General features: G+C 44.9%; 1 protein-coding gene across 1 annotated transcript in view; it reads right to left on the reverse strand.

Moving 5' to 3' along the window:
* Nucleotides 1-5,116: 5,116 nt before the first annotated feature.
* The window catches only part of gh1 (growth hormone 1), a gene marked incomplete at both ends in the record, with an annotated part of 20,335 nt that continues 2,713 nt past the window's right edge, over nt 5,117-22,738 (reverse strand). The window contains 4 exons of the mRNA XM_083649334.1: nt 5,117-5,179; nt 9,452-9,598; nt 18,922-19,047; nt 20,181-20,288. Of these exons, the coding sequence (XP_083505460.1) occupies nt 5,117-5,179; nt 9,452-9,598; nt 18,922-19,047; nt 20,181-20,288 (444 nt within the window). The remainder of the gene's footprint in view (nt 5,180-9,451; nt 9,599-18,921; nt 19,048-20,180; nt 20,289-22,738) is intronic.

Here is a 22,738-nt window from a genome sequence, read left to right on the forward strand (position 1 = left end):
ATAAAGAAAGAGCTGCACCAAGCACTGAGGCAGGCACTTACTAAGAATCTGAAGGCCCTGGGAGTCAAGGCTGATCAGCGTGGTCAGAAGAACACGGACTTCAGTTCCATCATGGCCAAGGTGTCTTCAAGGCGTGAGAGAATTCGTGGGCACTCACCTACCACCCTGATCAGGTTGAGGTCTATGATGGAGGCCAAAGCCAACCACTTATTTCAAGTGACTCAGAAAAGACCTTGGTCCAGCACCCTGCCTTCTAGAGTGACCCAGGTGATGTCTGGAGCTCCATGCAAACAGCCCAAGACCCCCTACCCAGCACCAAGGACCAAGCCCATGTTGACCTCCACACACAAGACACCTTTCAGTTCAGAGGAAGAGTCTGAAGAAGACACAGACATGGAGAAGGACCAACATCAAAGACCTTGCCAGGAGCAGTGGGGCAAATTTTCCCAGCCCAAAACACAACGGTCCAGGCAAGGCAGACTGCAGCCAAGCACTCATTTTCCTCCAACTTCCAGCTGTCCAGGGGACCAGTGAGTGTTGTGGACAAGACAGCAGTCACTACAATGGGGAGCAATGAGCATTTTTCAGACGTCAGGCCAACACACAAGTTCATTTTCTCTAACCTAGTTTCGGTGAAGCTAAAATATCAAAAATGTCACCAGAAGGATGAATCGGTAAAAGCACACTCAGAATTCACTAACAATAATGCATAATCGAAGATATATTTATGCTGCACATGACATCACTCAACAAAGTAAAAAATATGTTACCAATTTTGCACTGTGACATTACCTTGTAACACTGCTCTTTTCTTTATCAATTTTATGTAAAGCACTTTTGATTGCCTCAGTATATGAAATGTGCTCTACAAATAAACGTGCCTTGTCAGTTTGATGGAGGAGATTGACCGATCGACCCCAGCAGCTCCTGAGAAACCAGAAGAGCAACGTGGACAAGAGAATCTAACCTTGTGATGCAGCTGGAGTCGCACAAGATCATGAGATGACGATCACACGGCAAATCCATCTTGCCAAACTCCAATCTATTGGTTTGAATGTGAACCAACAGTGGTTTGCACCAATCAGTTTTCTAAGATGAGAGCATGACAATTAAGGCAGAGGTAAAGAAGCTATCACTCTTTCAGTGGTGTTTATAATGAGTGCATTAGTTCTGTGATTGTGGTTGTGTATTTTTATTGTGGTTGTAAATGTTTTCCAGGTGACTGAAAACGCCTTCATCTCCAAGTGAAGTGAAGAGTGAGAAGCACAAATTCAGGTATTGTTGATACTAGCTTGATTGATTGTTTAAATTGTAATTAATCTGTTAATTTGTCATTCATTCAGGAAATTAAAACTGATTAATTGCATCACAGTTTACAGAATAAATATTGTATTTTAAATTATGTTTTGTTTGCTCTCTCTTTCATTATTTGAACATCTCTCTCCCTTTCACACTCTCTCTTCCTCCCTCCCTCAGCCCTACATGTATGGTAACAGACTATGGAGGAGATGAGGGGCCAAGCCTCAGGCCGCTTCAGCACGTGTCATAAGATGTCAGTTAAAACTACATACATTTTTTTTTTTTAATGAAATCTGTTTTGTGATTCGCTACAGGAGTCAGCATCAGAGATAAACGGCACATGCATTGAAGGGTCCACCAGTGGTCTCCCGCTCAGCAAGACCGCACTGTCTGACCATGGTATTCCTGCTCTGGATGACGTCTCTTGCGACACTTGGTGCCCTACGCTAAGCACGTGTACGTAGCGGCGGCCCTGCAGTGAGTGGTACAGCTCTGTAGCATTTTTCTCAATATAATGAGTCCTCAATATCTGTCTCAAAGCTGATCATTTGAGATCAATTCTGCTTTACGGGCGATGGCTTGAATAACAGCTTCCACCACTTCACTTTCATCATATCCCCTTTTTAGAGCCTTTTGGATTTGTCTCTCTAGGCTGGCGTAGTTTAGTTTATCTTTCTTATTAGTTTATCCTATTCGTCCTATAATTCTTTGTACAGTGGGTGAACAACTGTCTGACCTTGTATTGGGACACTCACTGGCTTTGGAGCATTCTGAGCAATACAGGAAGCTGTCTCTTCATTCAGGTTGTCGGGTGTAGTACCATCTTCGTCCACCTGATTGTGACTTGACACTACTCCATTTAACTGATGTTCGTCTTCCTCATCCTTTGCTGTCATTGACTCGGGAGCGTACCTATGTTCCCGGGGTCCTATATTTCCCGGGTCCTATGTTCCCCGTTTTTGTGGGACCGGGGAACATAGAACCCTTTCTATGAAAAAGGGTCCTATGTTCCCCGCTTTTCCCAAATAGGGTCCTATGTTCCCCGCTATGTTCCCTGGTCCGATGTTTCTCCCGAAATGCCAAAAACAGCCTACCTCATATGATCGCGTGATTCAATCAATGCATATGGGCGCAGACAACACTCTCCGTAACATTTGGAAAGGGCCTTCTTTGGTTACTTTTCTTTAAAAAAAAATTTAAGTTATAATTTACTGCGGTCAAAAAAACGTTTTCTCCTGCAGCGCAGGGAGACACAAAAGATCCAGACACCTGAGTCGGGGCGGACATTAAATCATATGTTACCCTGTTGCAAGTAAACATTATTATTCTAAGAAATAGTATTTTTCTCCTTTTAGCCTACATGTGTTAATGCTTGTAAGCCCCGCTGTTGCGGGCATGTAGGCTATGTTAAAGCATACAATGTCAAGCTTTATTGGGTTTAAAGGCCCGCTCATGTGCTCCGCCCCATAGAGGCATGTCGTAATAGGGATGAAGGCCAGACAACACTCACATAATATTTAAAAAAGGCCTGGTAATCCCCGAGACAGAACTCAGAAATGATGGTGGGAAAAAAAATGACCTAGTCGGCAGGCCCTTTCCAAATGTTACGGAGAGTGTTGTCTTTTGATTGAATCACGCGATCATATGAGGTAGGCTGTTTTTGGCATTTCGGGAGAAACATCGGACCAGGGAACATAGCGGGGAACATAGGACCCTATTTGGGAAAAGCGGGGAACATAGGACCCTTTTTCATAGAAATAGTTCTATGTTCCCCGGTCCCACAAAAACGGGGAACATAGGACCCGGGGAACATAGGGATGACCCACATTGACTCAATGCTGTCATTTGCACTAAGTAATATTGACAGTCCTTCATCTTCCATTGAGGTAACATCTTCTGCTTCCAAGTACTGCAAAATACAACTTCTCAGTTTGCGAGCTGTGTTTTTATCACCGTCATCCACTTTTAATCCAAGTGCTGGGCACACCTTATTTAGATCCAACAACGAAAGCAACGGCAGTTTCTCCTCTATCTCCCCAAATGTCTTCTCCCACTCAGGCACATCTTCTCTGGGCCAGGCATAGCAGAATATTACTGTAGCTTCTTCTGTTTGAGTCATCTGAGTTAGCTTTAGCATGCTAACCTAGTAGCAGCAGCATCCATGCTACTCACAGACGCCATCTTGAGCTCGTTGTTCAGGCTTTTCTCCGATTCTCTACAAATCGGTAAGAGTTCACTAAAACTAAATAGTGCATTATAATGAAATAAAATATGAAATAACACAATTACTTTTACTCTTGTGTCTATTATTTCTTTCTTATTGGTATTCTACTATTCAATGTGCATATTAATTTCAGCCTGCAACAATTACAAAGATGTTTTGGTTTTATTTTTAGCTAAAAGTTAGTTTCTGAAGTTCTGCATTGCATTTTGGTTATGTAATACCACGGCTTAAATCCAACAAAAATATCAACGCCTAATTATGTTATAATTTGACGTTGTGTGGATGTAAACATTATGATGTTTGGAAGATATTGGATTTGGTTACTTTACAAGACAACTTAAAACCAACATAATATCAATGTCTAATGATGTTAGAATGTAACGTTGGCTGGACGTTATTATTGTGACGTTTAGAAGACATTGGATTCTGGTGAAATAACTTAAAACCAACAACATAACGTCTAATGATGTTAGGATTTAACGTTGGGTGGACGTTAATATTATGATGTTTAGGAGATGTTGAATTCTGGTTACTTAACACAACTTAAGTTAAAACCAACTAAATATCAATGTCTAATGATGTTAGATTGTGACATTATGTGGACGTTAATATTATGACTTTTACTAGATGGATTTTGGTTACGTAACAACACAACTTAAAACCTAAAAACATAATATCAACATCAGCTGTCGTCGGGAGTTAAGTTGACGTTGGCATTAGACGTTGGTCTGACATTGCATTTTGGTCACCCCACGTCACGACCTACATCCAACCAAATATCAATGTCTAATGACGTCGTGTTCCAGCTGGGTCAACTTGGAACACCTTTGTCTGTGTAGTAATTGGTGATGGCGTTTATATGCCTGTCAGTTCATGCAAGGTGTGTAAAGATGACAATATATCCAATAATAACAATTAAAGAAGAACAGGAGTATGTACCAGCAGAGTTTCTCGGTGGAAAAGACGTTTTTGCCATTCCTCCAAGTGGATTGACTGGGGGCAAACTGGAGGCCAGACAGAACCGCAGAACTAAACAGAATGTGGTTTACCAGGCTATGTCTGTTGCTCACTGTCTTTTGACCAGGTCTGAGTCTGTCGCTCGCTGTCTTTTGACCAGGTCTGAGTCTGCCCTCAGTCACAGCTAATTAACTCAACTAAACTAAATGTAATTCAACTAAGAGTGTGGTCAATCGTCTGTCCATCGGCGGGAGACAGCAGTCGCTGCTGCCTCACTATAACATTCTCTTTAGTGAGTGTGTGTGTGTGTGTGTGTGATGATCTTTGATATGAAGAACATATAGAGACAGCTGAATGCAACACAGGAGAACGTTTATTTAAGATGTTAAAAACACCAAGCAGACAGTAAGACTTTATATCACTTATAATAATGACATCATTTTATTGGAAGTTACCACCTATGATTAGGCTACTGTGGTTAATGAGATCTGCTCTACCTGCTACAGAAAAACAAACTACTAAATAGCTGCTACTGTTGGCTGACAGTCAAAGAAAATGGCTGCCCACATGGAGGCGGGGCTACAAAGCACATGCAAAGTCATGCAGAGGCGGGGCTACAGAGTGCAGGAGGCGGAGCTACAGAGTGCAGTTTGCTTCTGGAGAAAGTCGACACTTGGCTACAGTCAGGTAGGTTTCCACCTGTAAACAACAACAACAACACAGTCAGGTAGGTCTTCACCTGTAAACAACAACAACAACACTACTACATTCAGGTAGGTTTCCATCTGTAAACAACAACAACAGTACAGTCAGGTAGGTCTCCATCTGTAAACAACAACAACAGTACAGTCAGGTAGGTCTCCATCTGTAAACAACAACAACAGTCAGGTAGGTTTCCATCTGTAAACAACAACAGTACAGTCAGGTAGGTCTCCATCTGTAAACAACAACAACAGTCAGGTAGGTTTCCATCTGTAAACAACAACAACAGTACAGTCAGGTAGGTTTCCATCTGTAAACAACAACAACAGTACAGTCAGGTAGGTCTCCATCTGTAAACAACAACAACAGTACAGTCAGGTAGGTCTCCACCTGTAAACAACAACAACAGTACAGTCAGGTAGGTCTCCACCTGTAAACAACAACAACAACAACAGTACAGTCAGGTAGGTCTCCATCTGTAAACAACACTACAGTTAGGTAGGTCTCCATCTGTAAACAACAACAACAACAGTACAGTCAGGTAGGTCTCCATCTGTAAACAACACTACAGTTAGGTAGGTCTCCATCTGTAAACAACACTACAGTTAGGTAGGTCTCCATCTGTAAACAACAACAACAACAGTACAGTCAGGTAGGTCTCCATCTGTAAACAACAACAACAGTACAGTCAGGTAGGTCTCCATCTGTAAACAACAACAACAGTTAGGTAGGTCTCCATCTGTAAACAACACTACAGTTAGGTAGGTCTCCATCTGTAAACAACACTACAGTTAGGTAGGTCTCCATCTGTAAACAACAACAACAGTACAGTCAGGTAGGTCTTCACCTGTAAACAACACCAACACTAATTCTCCACATGTGAGTACAATAAAAATGATCACCATCTTCATTATCGTTATCACCACCAAATTCATCTCACAAGGTCTCTCCCTCCTTTTGGCTGTGTATATCTGTGCCTGCAGGGTCCATATGTCCCCAGGGTCCTATGTTCCTAGGGTCATATGTCCCTAGGGTCCCTTGTTCCTAGGGCCTATGTTCCCAGGGACCTATGTTCCCAGCATCCTATGTTCCCAGGGACCTATGTTCCGAGCATGATATGTTCCCAGGGGCCTATGTTCCCAGCATCCTATGTTCCCAGGGGCCTATGTTCCCAGCATCCTATGTTCCCAGGGGCCTATGTTCCCAGCATCCTATGTTCCCAGGGGCCTATGTTCCCAGCATCCTATGTTCCCAGGGGCCTATGTTCCCAGCATCCTATGTTCCCAGGGGCCTATATTCCCAGCATCCTATGTTCCCAGGGGCCTATGTTCCCAGCATCCTATGTTCCCAGGGTCCTATGTTCCTAGGGTCATATGTCCCTAGGGTCCCTTGTTCCTAGGGCCTATGTTCCCAGGGACCTATGTTCCCAGCATCCTATGTTCCCAGGGACCTATGTTCCCAGCATCCTATGTTCCCAGGGGCCTATGTTCCCAGCATCTTATGTTCCCAGGGGCCTATGTTCCCAGCATCCATCTTATGTTCCCAGGGGCCTATGTTCCCAGCATCCTATGTTCCCAGGGGCCTATGTTCCCAGCATCCTATGTTCCCAGGGTCCTATGTCCCTAGGGTCCCTTGTTCCTAGGGCCTATGTTCCCAGGGACCTATTCAATTCAATTCAATTTCAATTTATTTGTCCACAATGTGGAAATTTGTCTTCGGCTTTACAGGTTTTGCTTGTGTACAGAGAGGAATACATTACATTTCAACATGGGAGACAAATACATTACATTTCAACAAACTCCAGGGTACACAGTACAGAACACAGGGATTGACAGGATGGAAACATACAACATGGAACAGGGACACACATACAGGCAGTGATAACGGACATGGTTCTTATGTGGATGGGGTTTATTAATTTAGCAGGTTTATTGCATTTGGTATGAAGGATTTTTTGTAGATGTTTTTGGTTGCAGCGGGGACTCTGTAGCGTCTTCCTGAGGGCAGTTTTGTGAACTCTGAGAAGAGGGGATGTGCTGGGTCAGACACAATTTGTCTGGCTTTCCAATGTTGTTCCCAGCAATGTTCCCAGCATCCTATGTTCCCAGGGACCTACTGTATGTTCCCAGCATCCTATGTTCCCAGCATCCTATGTTCCCAGGGACCTATGTTCCCAGGGGCCTATGTTCCCAGGTTCCTATGTTCAGCAGATTCTGTTAACACAATACCCCCATGTTGTGCTTGGGTCAAATTTGACCTGTTTTTAAGGAAAAATATCATACATATGTGATTGAAACAAAACTTCAAAATAGCTAAACCCAAAAACCAATGGGTATCATTCTTCTTGAAGGTCTATTTTGAAGGTCTCTAACAATATGTGGTAATCTGGGTCCAATTTGACTTGGCAAAGAATATTAGAGACTCTGTGGTTCTGTGGGTAAATTTGTAATCAACCTTGACAACAACTTCACTTCCAAGTGAACTCTAGTACAGTTCGTTTGTGGTGTGAAAGTGATCAGAACTCGATCCGACCCAAAAGCCTCGCACATTTTTTAATTGAACGTGCGCATTGCCAGCTGCGATATGCCTAAATAGGCTGAGGACGAGCATTTTATGGTTAAAAACATCATCTTCAAAGCCCGAGGGGTTCCAGGTCAATCCTCTCCATCAAATCGAAGAGGGGCGCCCTGCTTACTGACCACAAGGAGATAAACAATCATTTTAGGGAGTTTTACAGTGAACTTTACTCATCTAAGTGCAATGCCACTCGATCTGATTTGAACGACTTTTTTGACCCTCTTGAAACACCCAAACTTTGTGACGCTGCCAACGAGGACTTAGACTCTGACTTCACATTGGAAGAAATAACTTCTGCCATTAAATCATTTCCATCAGGCAAAGCTGCCGGGCCGGATGGATTCAGTGCCGAATTTTACAAGAGATTCTGCGACATTCTTGCCCCACTCCTCAGAATGACATCTAGCTCTAAGAAGGGTGAAGTCCTGCCTAGAACATTGTATGAAGCTAACATCTCCCTCATTTTACAAAAGGGGAAGGAGGAAGTAGACCCGGCCAGCTACAGAACCATAGTGCTCCAGAATTTTGACAGAAAGGTAATCACTAAAACGCTGGCTACCCGGCTAAATAAACATTTGTCATCCATCATTCATCCTGACCAGACAGGGTTCATCCCGAATAGGTTTTCTTCCTCCAATGTCAGACGCCTCCTCAACACCATATACACAGATCATACTAAGGGTTAGATCACAGTGGTGCAGCGATTTTATCTCTTGACGCACAGAAGGTGTTCGATCAGGTTGAGTGGCCTTATATGTTTGAGTCACTGCACAGATTCGGGTTTGACGATTCATTCATATCCTGGGTAAAGCTCTAGTCCATCATGTTCAGTTATAACCAATGGTGATAGGTCAACCAGGTTTCCATCATGTTGCTCGGTCCTAACAGTACTACTAACAGTAGGCCTGAAGCGCTTTAGTGAAGGCTGTCTAGCATCGAAGGTAAACACCAGATACATTTATGACTGCTGTACAGACATCCAGACCAGTGTTCTGTGTGTGTGAGATTGATTGATTGATTGATTTTTGTTGTGATGGACAACATCTTGTAATGGCGTACCGCCACGAAAGGACGCAAGGTTACTCTGTGTCTGTTTGTGGATATATCTGCATAGTCATCCCTTACAACCTCCAGAGCTGTGGCTGAGGGAGCAGCGCTCGTGTTGTTGTTCACCTGGGTGGGGCAGAGTTTTATACAAATTTATTAATTTTGAAGGTGCTTCATGTCCAAATTGCACAAATGTGCATCAATTTTGCAATTTGCAAATTTTGCAGAGCTCTGCACTCAGTCCGCCCCCGCTAAGCTCCGCCCCCGCTAAGCGCACTCCCCGAGTTTCGAGTGGATCAGACTGTTCTCGAGATATGTGAAGGACAGACGGCCGGACTTAGAGAGAGAGAGAGAGAGAGAGAGAGAGAGAGAGGCAGACACTGCTGGCATTATAGTGTAGATGTTGTATATATTGAACCGCACTTGCAATGTTGTGATTTGTTTTAATGTACACAAGTATACAGGAAAGTGACAAACAAATAAAGTGAATCTTGATCTTTTAGACATTTTTCCTATTTTCCTTTTATCTCTGAATATAGATATGACCGCTACGCTGCATACTTACACTAAGACAAGTTGCTCCTATGTAATCTTGCATATTGTGGCAATGAAAGTGATTCTGATTCTTTCTTGAAGCAGGCCTACCTTATGCATGTCTTTCTTGAAGCAGGCCAGCAGCTCGTAGGTCCTGCGGAGCGACTTGTCGGCTCCCAGGCTGGCGTAGTAGTTCCCATAAGGAGCCAGATCCAGAGCAGAGTTTGCCGTGAAGATCTCAGCTCCGTCCTGGTTTGCCTGCACAACCAGCATGTACAACACTTTACTTAGTTTAGTTATATCACTTTAGTTCTCTTTCGTGGATTGATTACCTCTCATACACATTTCATTTGTAATGGTATACAGTAGCCTTGAGCAGCAGCAGCAGCTGATGTTGAATAGCTCTTTAAGACACTGAATCACCTCACCTGTGGGTGAGTGAATCACCTGTGGGTGATTGGGGGTGGAGTGCTGATTTGGCGCAGGCTATATAAGCCCAAATTCATGCGCCAGCCCCTTTGCTTTCTTGATTTTCATGGCAAGTTAGACGTGCGTGACATGAGTGTTAGTATTTGGTGCACTTAACTTATAAGTAGAGAGTTGGTCACGAGCGTGGTCCCTCTCCGGGCTGTAATGTCTTCCCTACACACAGGCTGTCTGGAGCATGGTAGGCTGTAATGTCTTCCCTACACACAGGCTGTCTGGAGCGTGGTAGGCTGTAATGTCTTCCCTACACACAGACTGTCTGGAGTGTGGTAGACTGTAATGTCTTCCCTACACACAGGCTGTCTGGAGCGTGGTAGACTGTAATGTCTTCCCTACACACAGGCTGTCTGGAGTGTGGTAGGCTGTAATGTATTCCCTACACACAGGCTGTCTGGAGCGTGGTAGACTGTAATGTCTTCCCTACACACAGGCTGTCTGGAGCGTGGTAGACTGTAATGTCTTCCCTACACACAGGCTGTCTGGAGTGTGGTAGACTGTAATGTATTCCCTACACACAGGCTGTCTGGAGCATGGTAGGCTGTAATGTCTTCCCTACACACAGGCTGTCTGGAGCGTTGTAGACTGTAATGTATTCCCTACACACAGGCTGTCTGGAGCATGGTAGGCTGTAATGTCTTCCCTACACACAGGCTGTCTGGAGCGTTGTAGACTGTAATGTATTCCCTACACACAGGCTGTCTGGAGCGTTGTAGACTGTAATGTATTCCCTACACACAGGCTGTCTGGAGCGTTGTAGACTGTAATGTATTCCCTACACACAGGCTGTCTGGAGCGTTGTAGACTGTAATGTATTCCCTACACACAGGCTGTCTGGAGCGTTGTAGACTGTAATGTATTCCCTACACACAGGCTGTCTGGAGCGTGGTAGACTGTAATGTATTCCCTACACACAGGCTGTCTGGAGCGTTGTAGACTGTAATGTATTCCCTACACACAGGCTGTCTGGAGCGTTGTAGACTGTAATGTATTCCCTACACACAGGCTGTCTGGAGCGTTGTAGACTGTAATGTCTTCCCTACACACAGGCTGTCTGGAGCGTTGTAGACTGTAATGTCTTCCCTACACACAGGCTGTCTGGAGCATGGTAGACTGTAATGTCTTCCCTACACACAGGCTGTCTGGAGCGTTGTAGACTGTAATGTCTTCCCTACACACAGGCTGTCTGGAGCGTTGTAGACTGTAATGTCTTCCCTACACACAGGCTGCCTGGAGCATTGTAGACTGTAATGTCTTCCCTACACACAGGCTGTCTGGAGCGTGGTAGACTGTAATGTATTCCCTACACACAGGCTGTCTGGAGCGTTGTAGACTGTAATGTCTTCCCTACACACAGGCTGTCTGGAGCGTGGTAGACTGTAATGTCTTCCCTACACACAGGCTGTCTGGAGCGTGGTAGACTGTAATGTCTTCCCTACACACAGGCTGTCTGGAGCGTTGTAGACTGTAATGTCTTCCCTACACACAGGCTGTCTGGAGCGTGGTAGACTGTAATGTCTTCCCTACACACAGGCTGTCTGGAGCGTTGTAGACTGTAATGTCTTCCCTACACACAGGCTGTCTGGAGCGTGGTAGACTGTAATGTCTTCCCTACACACAGGCTGTCTGGAGCGTTGTAGACTGTAATGTCTTCCCTACACACAGACTGTCTGGAGCGTGGTAGACTGTAATGTCTTCCCTACACACAGGCTGTCTGGAGCGTGGGAGGCTGTAATGTCTTCCCTACACACAGGCTGTCTGGAGCGTGGTAGACTGTAATGTCTTCCCTACACACAGGCTGTCTGGAGCGTGGTAGACTGTAATGTCTTCCCTACACACAGGCTGTCTGGAGCATGGTAGACTGTAATGTCTTCCCTACACACAGGCTGTCTGGAGCGTTGTAGACTGTAATGTCTTCCTTACACACAGGCTGTCTGGAGCGTGGTAGACTGTAATGTCTTCCTTACACACAGGGTGTCTGGAGTGTGGGAGGCTGTAATGTCTTCCCTACACACAGGCTGTCTGGAGCGTTGTAGACTGTAATGTCTTCCTTACACACAGGGTGTCTGGAGTGTGGGAGGCTGTAATGTCTTCCCTACACACAGGCTGTCTGGAGTGTGGTAGACTGTAATGTATTCCCTACACACAGGGTGTCTGGAGTGTGGTAGACTGTAATGTATTCCCTACACACAGGCTGTCTGGAGTGTGGGAGGCTGTAATGTCTTCCCTACACACAGGCTGTCTGGAGTGTGGTAGACTGTAATGTATTCCCTACACACAGGCTGTCTGGAGTGTGGTAGACTGTAATGTATTCCCTACACACAGGCTGTCTGGAGTGTGGTAGACTGTAATGTATTCCCTACACACAGGCTGTCTGGAGTGTGGGAGGCTGTAATGTCTTCCCTACACACAGGCTGTCTGGAGCGTGGGAGGCTGTAATGTCTTCCCTACACACAGGCTGTCTGGAGTGTGGGAGACTGTAATGTATTCCCTACACACAGGCTGTCTGGAGTGTGGTAGACTGTAATGTCTTCCCTACACACAGACTGTCTGGAGCATGGTAGACTGTAATGTCTTCCCTACACACAGGCTGTCTGGAGCGTGGTAGACTGTAATGTCTTCCCTACACACAGACTGTCTGGAGCGTGGTAGACTGTAATGTCTTCCCTACACACAGGCTGTCTGGAGCGTTGTAGACTGTAATGTCTTCCCTACACACAGACTGTCTGGAGCATGGTAGACTGTAATGTCTTCCCTACACACAGGCTGTCTGGAGCATGGTAGACTGTAATGTCTTCCCTACACACAGGCTGTCTGGAGTGTGGTAGACTGTAATGTATTCCCTACACACAGGCTGTCTGGAGCGTGGTAGACTGTAATGTCTTCCCTACACACAGGCTGTCTGGAGTGTGGTAGGCTGTAATGTCTTCCCTACACACAGGCTGTCTGGAGTGTGGTAGGCTGTAATGTCTTCCCTAGAGGGGCTGTCTGGAGCGTTGTAGACTGTAATGTCTTCCCTACACACAGGCTGTCTGGAGCATTGTAGACTGTAATGTCTTCCCTACACACAGGCTGTCTGGAGCATGGTAGACTGTAATGTCTTCCCTACACACAGGCTGTCTGGAGCGTGGTAGATTGTAATGTCTTCCCTAGACACAGGCTGTCTGGAGCGTTGTAGACTGTATGTCTTCCCTAGACACAGGCAAGGCCGTGGGAAGTATGGGTACTTGGGGTGCTACAGCACCTTCTGGTGGATGCTGGAAGTATTGCACGTTTACAAATAAAAAATAAAATAAATAATTTAAAAAAGTTTCATTACATTTTTGTTGGTTATGTTCACATTCTAACAATATTTTGACTTCAGTAAGTGGCTAATAATGGGTTTAAGTAGTTAAGTTTAAATAAATTATTCTTATTTTACGTTTCACGACACTTCCTGTTCTGTGTTCTGTTCCTGTCTAACCTCGCGTCACCAGGCTCTTCTCGGCGAGAAAGAGCCTGGCTCCCGCCCACAATTGATTTTGTCACCCTACTGGCTCCGGCCTAGAGCCCGCCCTAGACCGGATGGCAGCGTTTCTAGCTCGTCAACTTTCACGTTAACTTGACAATTTGACCCAAGTATCAGAATCCTCTTTCACCGTTTTGACCGGTGTGTCAGGCGGTGGTGGCGGAGATGCCATATTGCATAAACGTTTTGTTTTATGTAACGCTAGCTTTGTTTTGATCAGACTCTAGTTTAGGTAACATCACCGCGTCAAGCTAACGGCAACAAAGACGTTGTTAGGCGCATTGCCATCCGGTGTTAATTCTGGGTCCGGGGTTTACGCCCCCATGACAAAAAGCGGGGTGGAAGGTGCCCAGACTAGTTCCTGTCGGCTGTCGAAAAACAAGGCGGGCCACTTGAAGTTGACAGTGAATGAGGAGTGACAGACAGAGGAGAGCAGTCAGAGAGCAGCTAGCCTGTGACGATGGCGTCAAAAAAGGACAAGCAAAGTTAAATTTCCGATTTCTTTACCGGCAACGAGCAGCAGCAAACGGGCTAAACTTTCAGACACGCCGCCGCCAATGCAACTGCTGCTGAGCCGGCGACTGCAAGTTGTAGCAGCGCCAGTGATGTTATCCCGCTACTGCTAGCCGCTAGCCGGGGCCCCGGCCGGCCGGGCGCTCTGGTGCTAACAGAGGTGGTGGACCAGGTGGAGGGGAGGAGGCGCTGAACCTCCTGTGGCAGCTGAGCTGCAGCAGGAAGACATGCTGAAGCAACGAGCACATCGTTAACACTGTGTCAGCCTCGCCACCATGCATTTCCTGCCAGGCGTTTTGGAGATGAAGCATTGAATGCAGGGATCGCGGAACCGCCCGGGCCACCCGGGCCGCGGCCCGGGTACTTTTCATTTCCCAAAAAAAAAAAAAAAAAAAAAATTTTTTTTTTTTTTTTTTTAGATTTTTTTTTTTTACAATTAAACCTCATTTACTTATTACACTCGACTGGTTGTTTTTCAGATGTGATGTGAATCTAAAGTGAACTAAACAAGTCAGATCCACTATAAATGTTTTTCAGTAGATGCTGTGATGTAGCCACAAGAAAGGTGCAATATTAATGTTTTTCAGGAGATGGCGATGTTGCTAGCTATAGGTTCTAAACAAGAAATGTGGTTCAAATGTTTACAGTAGTTTTCCTTTCTTGCTGCACTACAATGTTACAATGCTGTGAGACAGGCCCGGCGTTGGAGGGGGGCCTGACCGGGCCGGGCCCCCCCATTCCCTAAACTGGCCCCCCCATTCAATTTTTTTTTTTTTTTTTGTGTGTGCTAAAAACGTTTTTCCGTTTTTCTGTTTTAAAGTTTAAAACGGAATCTGGCTGTCATTAGGCATTGATTAACTGAATGCTATTGCTAACTGTTACTTTGAACCTCCATTTGCAATGATTCTGGCTGGATATTAATTAACTATTGTAAATTTGTCACAATGAATGCAATTTGTGCACAATGTGTAAATACATTTAATATTAATTGTTTAGGCCTATTTGTAAAGTCACAACACATTAGAGATGTGTGTAGTTCCTCATAGATTTAGCCTCTTCCTTTTGCTCTCAAATGCACCAGTTTGACGAATTTTACTTTAAAATGTACAAAATCTTCTTCCGGGGGAGAATTCCCCCGGACCCCCCTTGGCCCCCCCAAGCTAGGGGCAGGCCCCCTCTGTAATTTGGTTCTGGTGTGAGACGGAGCTAAACACAAAAGATGCAATATTAATAGTTTTTCATGAGATACTCAGTATTTAATATTAATACTAATACTAATAATAGAAAAGGAGAAGATACTGAATAATGACATCACAACAGTATAATCCTAATGTTAATTTAAAATTAAATATTCTTCTAAATATGGATAAAAGTCCAAAAAACATAAAATTTTCTTCGGCGCTGCCGAGATTCCATTCCTTACAGCACCCCCTACTTAATAATAGTTCCAGCGCGGCTGCAAAAATATGGTGGCGCATTGTGTCAAGTGTACTGGCTCGGGGAACGGTCCGGCCCCCGGTCCCTTAGGTTTCTGACAATGTGGCCCCCTGAACAATTTAGTTGAATAGCCCTGCTGTAAAACCCAGTCGCCCTCATATTCTGGTTTATTTCAAGAAAAACATTTTGGCTAGTTGAAATTAATTGGCTCGTAACTTTAAAATCTAGCAGCCATATTGGCTGGTGATAAAAAAAAAAGTTGAATCTCAAACCCTGCAGTGAGAGCAGGTGGTGACATAGGAGTGAGTGAGAAAAGGAGCAAATATATGATTGTTAAGACTGAATACTGACATCACAACCGTCTAATCCTAATGTTAATTTAAAATGAGATATTCCTATATGAATCTGGCTTCAAACAACCAAAATCTTTATATGATGATAATAATAATAATCAATGATGGTGGTTCACAGACGTGTGTGGGGGGGGGGGGGCACGCCCCCCCGACGGGGGGACACGCCCCCCCGACACGCCCCCCGGCCCCCCCAAGTTCAAGCTCGGTGGTTTGATCAATGGAAGTGGGCGTGGCTACACTACAGTGAAGAGACAGACAGACAGACAGCGTGTTTTGTTTTGCATGCATACAGTACTGGACACACCGTGGAGTTTGACACAGCCAGCCCGACTGAAACTTCATCTTCAGATGTTGGGAGACGTGTTCAGAGGGAGTGATGATGGGCCTTATAAGAGGGTTCATCCACAAACCAGAGCTCTTTGGAGAAGAGAAACTCATAAAACTCTGCTTGTGAACACCGATATCCGTCGCTTCTTCAGAGAGAAGTTTCTCTTAAAACCTGGCTTAGGAGCACCATGTCCCAGGAGAGGCGGACTCACCTGACCTGACCCTACTCCATGTTCACAGAGACGTCCTGGAAAAGCATGATGGAAGATTTCATCAGTGTCACTCCAGAGCGAAAGCGCACATTTGGAGTTTTATCAGCATAAGGTAAGACACATGTTTTCATTCACTGCCGCCGTGCAGTTTAATTTACTGTATGTCTAAATGCACATGAGCTGTCTATATATAGCCTTCCTACTGTGTGTGTGTGTGTGTGTGTGTGTAGCCTACTTTTGATTTGCGAGTACGACAGCATCTGTAGCCGTTTTCTCATAATCGTTTTCGTTTATTATGTAAATCTGGTTCTATGAGCCAGTACCCCACTGTCGCTGTTTTATCTTCATCGTTTATTATGTAAATCTGGTTCCATGATCATGAGCCAGTACCCAACGTTACGTGTGTTTGTTTGGGTTCGTGGTGTAGTGCTATAAAGACGAGACCAGACACCTGACTTGAACGTGCAGGAGCTTTAGTTGTCAGTTGCTGGGAGCGACATGACTCACGTAATGTTGTTTAACATCCACTGGGTGGTGCTATACTACCACCCATAACAGTGTGTAGCCTAGTAGCCGTTTATTTTGTATTTTGAACGTCATTTTCACAGCACCCACCACTTTAAACCACTTCCCATGGGCCTGCACACAGGCTGTCTGGAGCGTGGTAGACTGTAATGTCTTCCCTACACACAGACTGTCTGGAGCATGGTAGACTGTAATGTCTTCCCTACACACAGGCTGTCTGGAGCGTTGTAGACTGTAATGTATTCCCTACACACAGGCTGTCTGGAGCATGGTAGACTGTAATGTATTCCCTACACACAGGCTGTCTGGAGCATGGTAGACTGTAATGTCTTCCCTACACACAGGCTGTCTGGAGCGTTGTAGACTGTAATGTCTTCCCTACACACAGGCTGTCTGGAGCATGGTAGACTGTAATGTATTCCCTACACACAGGCTGTCTGGAGCGTTGTAGACTGTAATGTCTTCCCTACACACAGACTGTCTGGAGTGTGGTAGACTGTAATGTATTCCCTACACACAGGCTGTCTGGAGCATGGTAGACTGTAATGTCTTCCCTACACACAGACTGTCTGGAGCATGGTAGACTGTAATGTCTTCCCTACACACAGGCTGTCTGGAGCATGGTAGACTGTAATGTCTTCCCTACACACAGACTGTCTGGAGCGTGGTAGACTGTAATGTCTTCCCTACACACAGACTGTCTGGAGCATGGTAGACTGTAATGTATTCCCTACACACAGGCTGTCTGGAGCATGGTAGACTGTAATGTCTTCCCTACACACAGACTGTCTGGAGCGTGGTAGGCTGTAATGTCTTCCCTAGACAGGCTGTCTGGAGTGTGGGAGGCATTGGTAGCAGTGAGGAGCTGCGGCCCGGCGCTGGCCATTGTCCTTTAGGAAACTTTCCTTGGTGCAAGGGAAGTGTTGGACAAGCTCCAGGGCTAAAATTGCCTTATTATTCGCAAGACTGACATCTGTAGTCCTTCATACTTAGATTGGACTTTTCTAACTTATTCCAAAGGAATTGTAGCCTAATGCAAACAAGAGAGATGCGGAAGTGCGCAAAGCAGTCTGTAATGCTACGGAGGTGTATAGGTGCTTCCTGGAGGTTTTCAAAATAAAAGTGGAAAGAGGGAAAAGTAAATAAATACACTCCCTCCCCCTCAGGGGCGTAGTAGAGGGTAAATGCAAGTACCGGTAAGCACAGTTTACCCACCTCTTTGAAATGAGAAAGAGTTTACTCACCTATTTTCAGATCAACTGTCTCAATCAATGAGGGGAAACAAGGGGGAACAACAACACTGATGATGTCACAATGCCTATGACATCATCAGTGATGTCACAATGGACAATTGCACAAGTGGCATCACTGATGACATCAGTCATCCGGGACAAAATTTAAACAGAGAACATTGCCCACATGCTCCCTTTTATAATAGATAGAAGAAGATTGTAGTCACAAGCATCACACACACACACACACACACACACACACACACACACACACACACACACACACACACACACACACACACACACACACACACACACACACACACACACACACAAACTGTAACATCAAATGTTATTATAGTAGTTAGTATATAGTATAGTATAAATTTATATTATTCTCTGACTTCATCATGCACCTTTTGGACTGTGAATTCCTGTTTGTCACTCAGGTCCTTCTGATTCCTGTGTGTTGGATATATTGACTGCACTTTTGATGCTGGTGTGATTTGTCTTCTGTCTATTCATGTGACAGCTACGCTGCATACTTACACCAAGTCACATTCCTCCTATCTAATCTGATTACCTACTGTGTCAATAAAAGTGATTCTGAATATGATTGTAACTAACATCTTATGTTGATTGATATGTTGATTGATGTTTTTTTTATGCCATAAAAATGTTATTTTGAAAAGTTGTTGCCAAGTAGACAGTGTTGTTGGGATGATAGGATTTTTTTTTTTTTTATCTGTGATTGTTTATTAACTTTTACAAATAAAATAGGCTATGGTTGGATAAGAGTCATTGAATCTGTCATGCAAAATAGGAAGAACTAAGGTATTTCCCACATTTGAGAAAATTGTCCTGGGCCTTCCCCAAAATGCCCCTTTCACAAGGGGGGGGGGGCATCGTAGGGGGATGTGTGTGTGTGTGTGTGTGTGTGTCTGTGTGTGTGTGTGTGTGTGTGTGTGCGTGCGCGCGCATGTGTGTGTACCCTTATCAGTAGGTGGATTCCAGTCTTCAGTTCTGTGAGTTTTGGTGAGATGCCTCCAGACAGAGAACGGCTAGGAAACTCCCAAGAATCGACCAAACGGTAGGCGATAGACAGCAGCTTCAACACCTAGACCCAGTCAAATGATAGCAGATAGACAGCAGCTTCAACACATAGACCCAGTCAAACGATAGCAAATAGACAGCAGCTTCAACACCTAGCTAGACCCAGTCAAACGATAGCAGATAGATAGACAGCAGCTTCAACACCTAGACCCAGTCAAACGATAGCAGATAGATAGACAGCAGCTTCAACACCTAGACCCAGTCAAACGATAGCAGATAGACAGCAGCTTCAACACCTAGACCCAGTCAAACGATAGCAGATAGACAGCAGCTTCAACACCTAGACCCAGTCAAACGATAGCAGATAGATAGACAGCAGCTTCAACACCTAGACCCAGTCAAACGATAGCAGATAGACAGCAGCTTCAACACATAGACCAGTGTAGGAATTTAGCCAGGGGCAAAACCTAAAAACCCATAAAAAACAAAAATTGCCCCCAAGATTTAGATAATTTTCTTTTCATTCAATTTCCATTTCCACCTCTAACACACACTCAGCACCGGCAAGCTGGTTCCCAGAATAAGACATTCCCACAAACAGCGCTGTTCTTCACACTACACTTTATCAACGTTATGCACAATTTTTTTTAAAGTGCCCCTAAAATGTTGTAAATGCCCCCTGTTTTTAGACAGTGGGGCCAAAGGTTGCCCCAAATTGTTTTTTTTTATTTCCTACACTGACTTAGACCCAGTCAAATGAGAGCAGTAGATTCCAGATATTCTACAAATTGCTGCCTTCAAATGGGGTTGTGTTTACCGTGTTGATGAGAGGAGTCCTATGAACACCCCTCTCCTGTAATATCCATGACTGGAAGTGGACATTTTCTGAAAGGCGAACAAGTTGTGACGTTTTCAGAAATAGATGCCGACAGTAATGTTAATACTAATTATCTTGTATCGATATAGATAGATGCAGACAGTAACATTAATACTAATTATCTTGTATCTCCGCATGGCGTTGACATACAAAGTGAGCCAACATTTTTGTTCCAAGCTATGACTTCCCATGTTGTAACCACAAGCTCATAAATTCCAATTGAAGGCAGCAAATATGTGGGTGTATTGTATAAATAATAATAAATAATAGATAATGAATAATAAATATATATAATAGATAATATAGTAGAGGTTGTGTACAGAGCTGCGTTGGGTCTCATGCTTGTCGATGGGGCTGATGATGTCAGAGAAATCCTGCAAGAAGACTTTATTGAGCTGACGTTGTTCCTCCGTCTGCAGAGAGCTCTCCTAAACACACACACACACACACACACACACACACACACACACGTACACACGCACACACACACACACACACACACACACACACACACACACACACACACACACACACACACACACACACACACACACACATTAAATGATTTGTTTATGTCCACATGCAGGTACAAAGGACAAACACTAATGATGTTGGGTGTCAGTCAATTAGATAAGTGCCTAATTGGCAACCACAATAATGCATACAGTACAGTATATAGGATAATAACAGAATGATGACAATGACATGTAGACTGATACAGTTATACTGTAAGACAAGATAACGGTCAGTATTCACTTCATGGGTACAAAAAGCAGTGCCTCCTCCATATTGAGCAGCTACCAATGATAGCAGAAATTGAACAATACCTCGCTAGCTGCTTGGTCCTTCTCAGGCCTCTCACAACCAGCGTATTACATGACCCAGGCTGCCAAATATGAAAACTACAAGTTTACACTTTAGCCCAAATGTGAAAAACCTCTAGACCGAACACCTCTCTATGATCTTCATTGATAACATCAGGAGTGTTAGCTGTTAGTTGGAATATTAGAGAACACTTCTGTAAGGAAGTTTGTTGAGTTTCGCAGGATCTTAGGTAAGAGCTCGTGATGAGTGATCGGTTAGAACCACAGAGATGTCTTTCAGGCAAGCAACATAGCAACATACAGAGAGAGAGCGTAGATAGATACTGTAGCTAGCAGGTAGCAGAGATAGAACATCGCTTTTATACCTCACACATTCGCGGTATGACATCATTGATGACCTCACAAGGTCCCGGGAGGTATGACATCATTGATGACCTGACAAGGTCACGTCTGACATCACACAGTCTGGAGACAGCCTAGACCGTCTGACATCACCGATGACCTCACAGGGGAAACTCTGTCATCACCGATGACCTCACAAGGTGAACTCTGACATGATGTCACGGCGGTGACATCATCGTTGTGTCGCGGGCTCCTTCGGTTCATGGGTGTTAGTTACCCCACGAACAGGCCTGATGGTGGGGCCTTATGGAGCCTTTTCTACAACTTCTGAATCGCCACTACACAGACTGAACATGCTTGGCTTCACAGTGGAATGTTAATAAAGCAAAATAGAAGATCTGAAAATGGAGGCGATATCTTTTTATATCAAATCCACTAGGGCTGGCACGGAGCAGAAAACCCACGGATCGGATCGCGTGACGGATTTTGAGCCACGGATCACGGATTTTTCGGATCAGCAAAAATATATATATATCAGATTTTTTCTCTCAAAATTAGATTTTTTTAATACTATTATAATTCTCTAACCATTTGTTGCCCTGCATAGCTCAAAAAATATTTTTTTCTCATAAGTGACACAATGTATGCTTTTACTCTGAAGGCAGAACAACCCAACTTCCTGTTTTAGGTGGCACTGCTATGCCTAACTTGTTGCTTGCTAACAACCTGCAGTCACTTGGCACGGGTAGGCTACAGACCAAACCAGGTGAGTCTGGAAATATAACGTTGATGCTACGTTAAGCTACTCAGTGGCCCCACGTGTTCTTTTGTTGTTATGTATCCTAAGGCAACATTTCACCGTCCGGTGATAATGTGTTTGTGAAACGTGTCCACGTGTGTGTTGTGGCTCTCGTTATCTTGTGCAGCTTGTGCAGCTTGTGCAGCAACACACTGATCGCATTCCTGTACTTTTTCAGAGGTGTTGAAATAAGTTTGTGTGACGCTGTCTTTAGTAGCCGGCCAATAGCCACAGCCTTCAGAGAGACTTTACAGCGGGGAGAAGGGTTGAGGAAGCTCACTTGTGCTTGCCATGATTATGCCTGTCTGTGTCTGGCTGCGCTGCACAGCCAGACACAACGTTAACGGGCGGGGGGGGGGGGGGGGGGGGGTCCGCGGACCATTGACGTTCCGAACCGTGGGGGCTGATCCGTACGGGTCACGGATTATCCGTGATCCGTGCCAGCCCTACTTGCTACAGCGTCGACACCACTGACCCCTGGCAAGGCAGTTTGGGGCTCGGTTGGGGTGCTGTGACCCACAGGCCCAGTGTGCTGTGGGCGGTGCCACTGTCTGAGTCAGTAGCATGGGTCTGGAGGGGAAAGGGGTGGAGGGTGCTAGCAGTGATGCTAAGCTAGCTGCTGACTCGAGCTGGAAAACTATATCCACGGCCTTTGCCAAAGTCAACTCGTTTGGGGACATCAGTAGCAACTTCTCTCTGAGCTTCGGGTCATTAGTGTGCGTGCTCAGCTAGCTGACCCCGTATCAGTTCATCCTCCAGCGCTCCAAACTCGCAGAGGCTGGCCAATCCCTTCAGATCGGCTACGTAATGGCAGACAGACTGTGGAGCAGCAAAATGTCCAGATAGCAGTGTGACACAGTAGGAGCGGCTCAGAGCGTCCGAAAAGTCCGCTGTTCCTCATTGCCCAGACTGT

This window comes from Poromitra crassiceps (assembly GCF_964638095.1).
Source record: "Poromitra crassiceps genome assembly, chromosome: 13".
NCBI lineage: Eukaryota > Metazoa > Chordata > Actinopteri > Beryciformes > Melamphaidae > Poromitra > Poromitra crassiceps.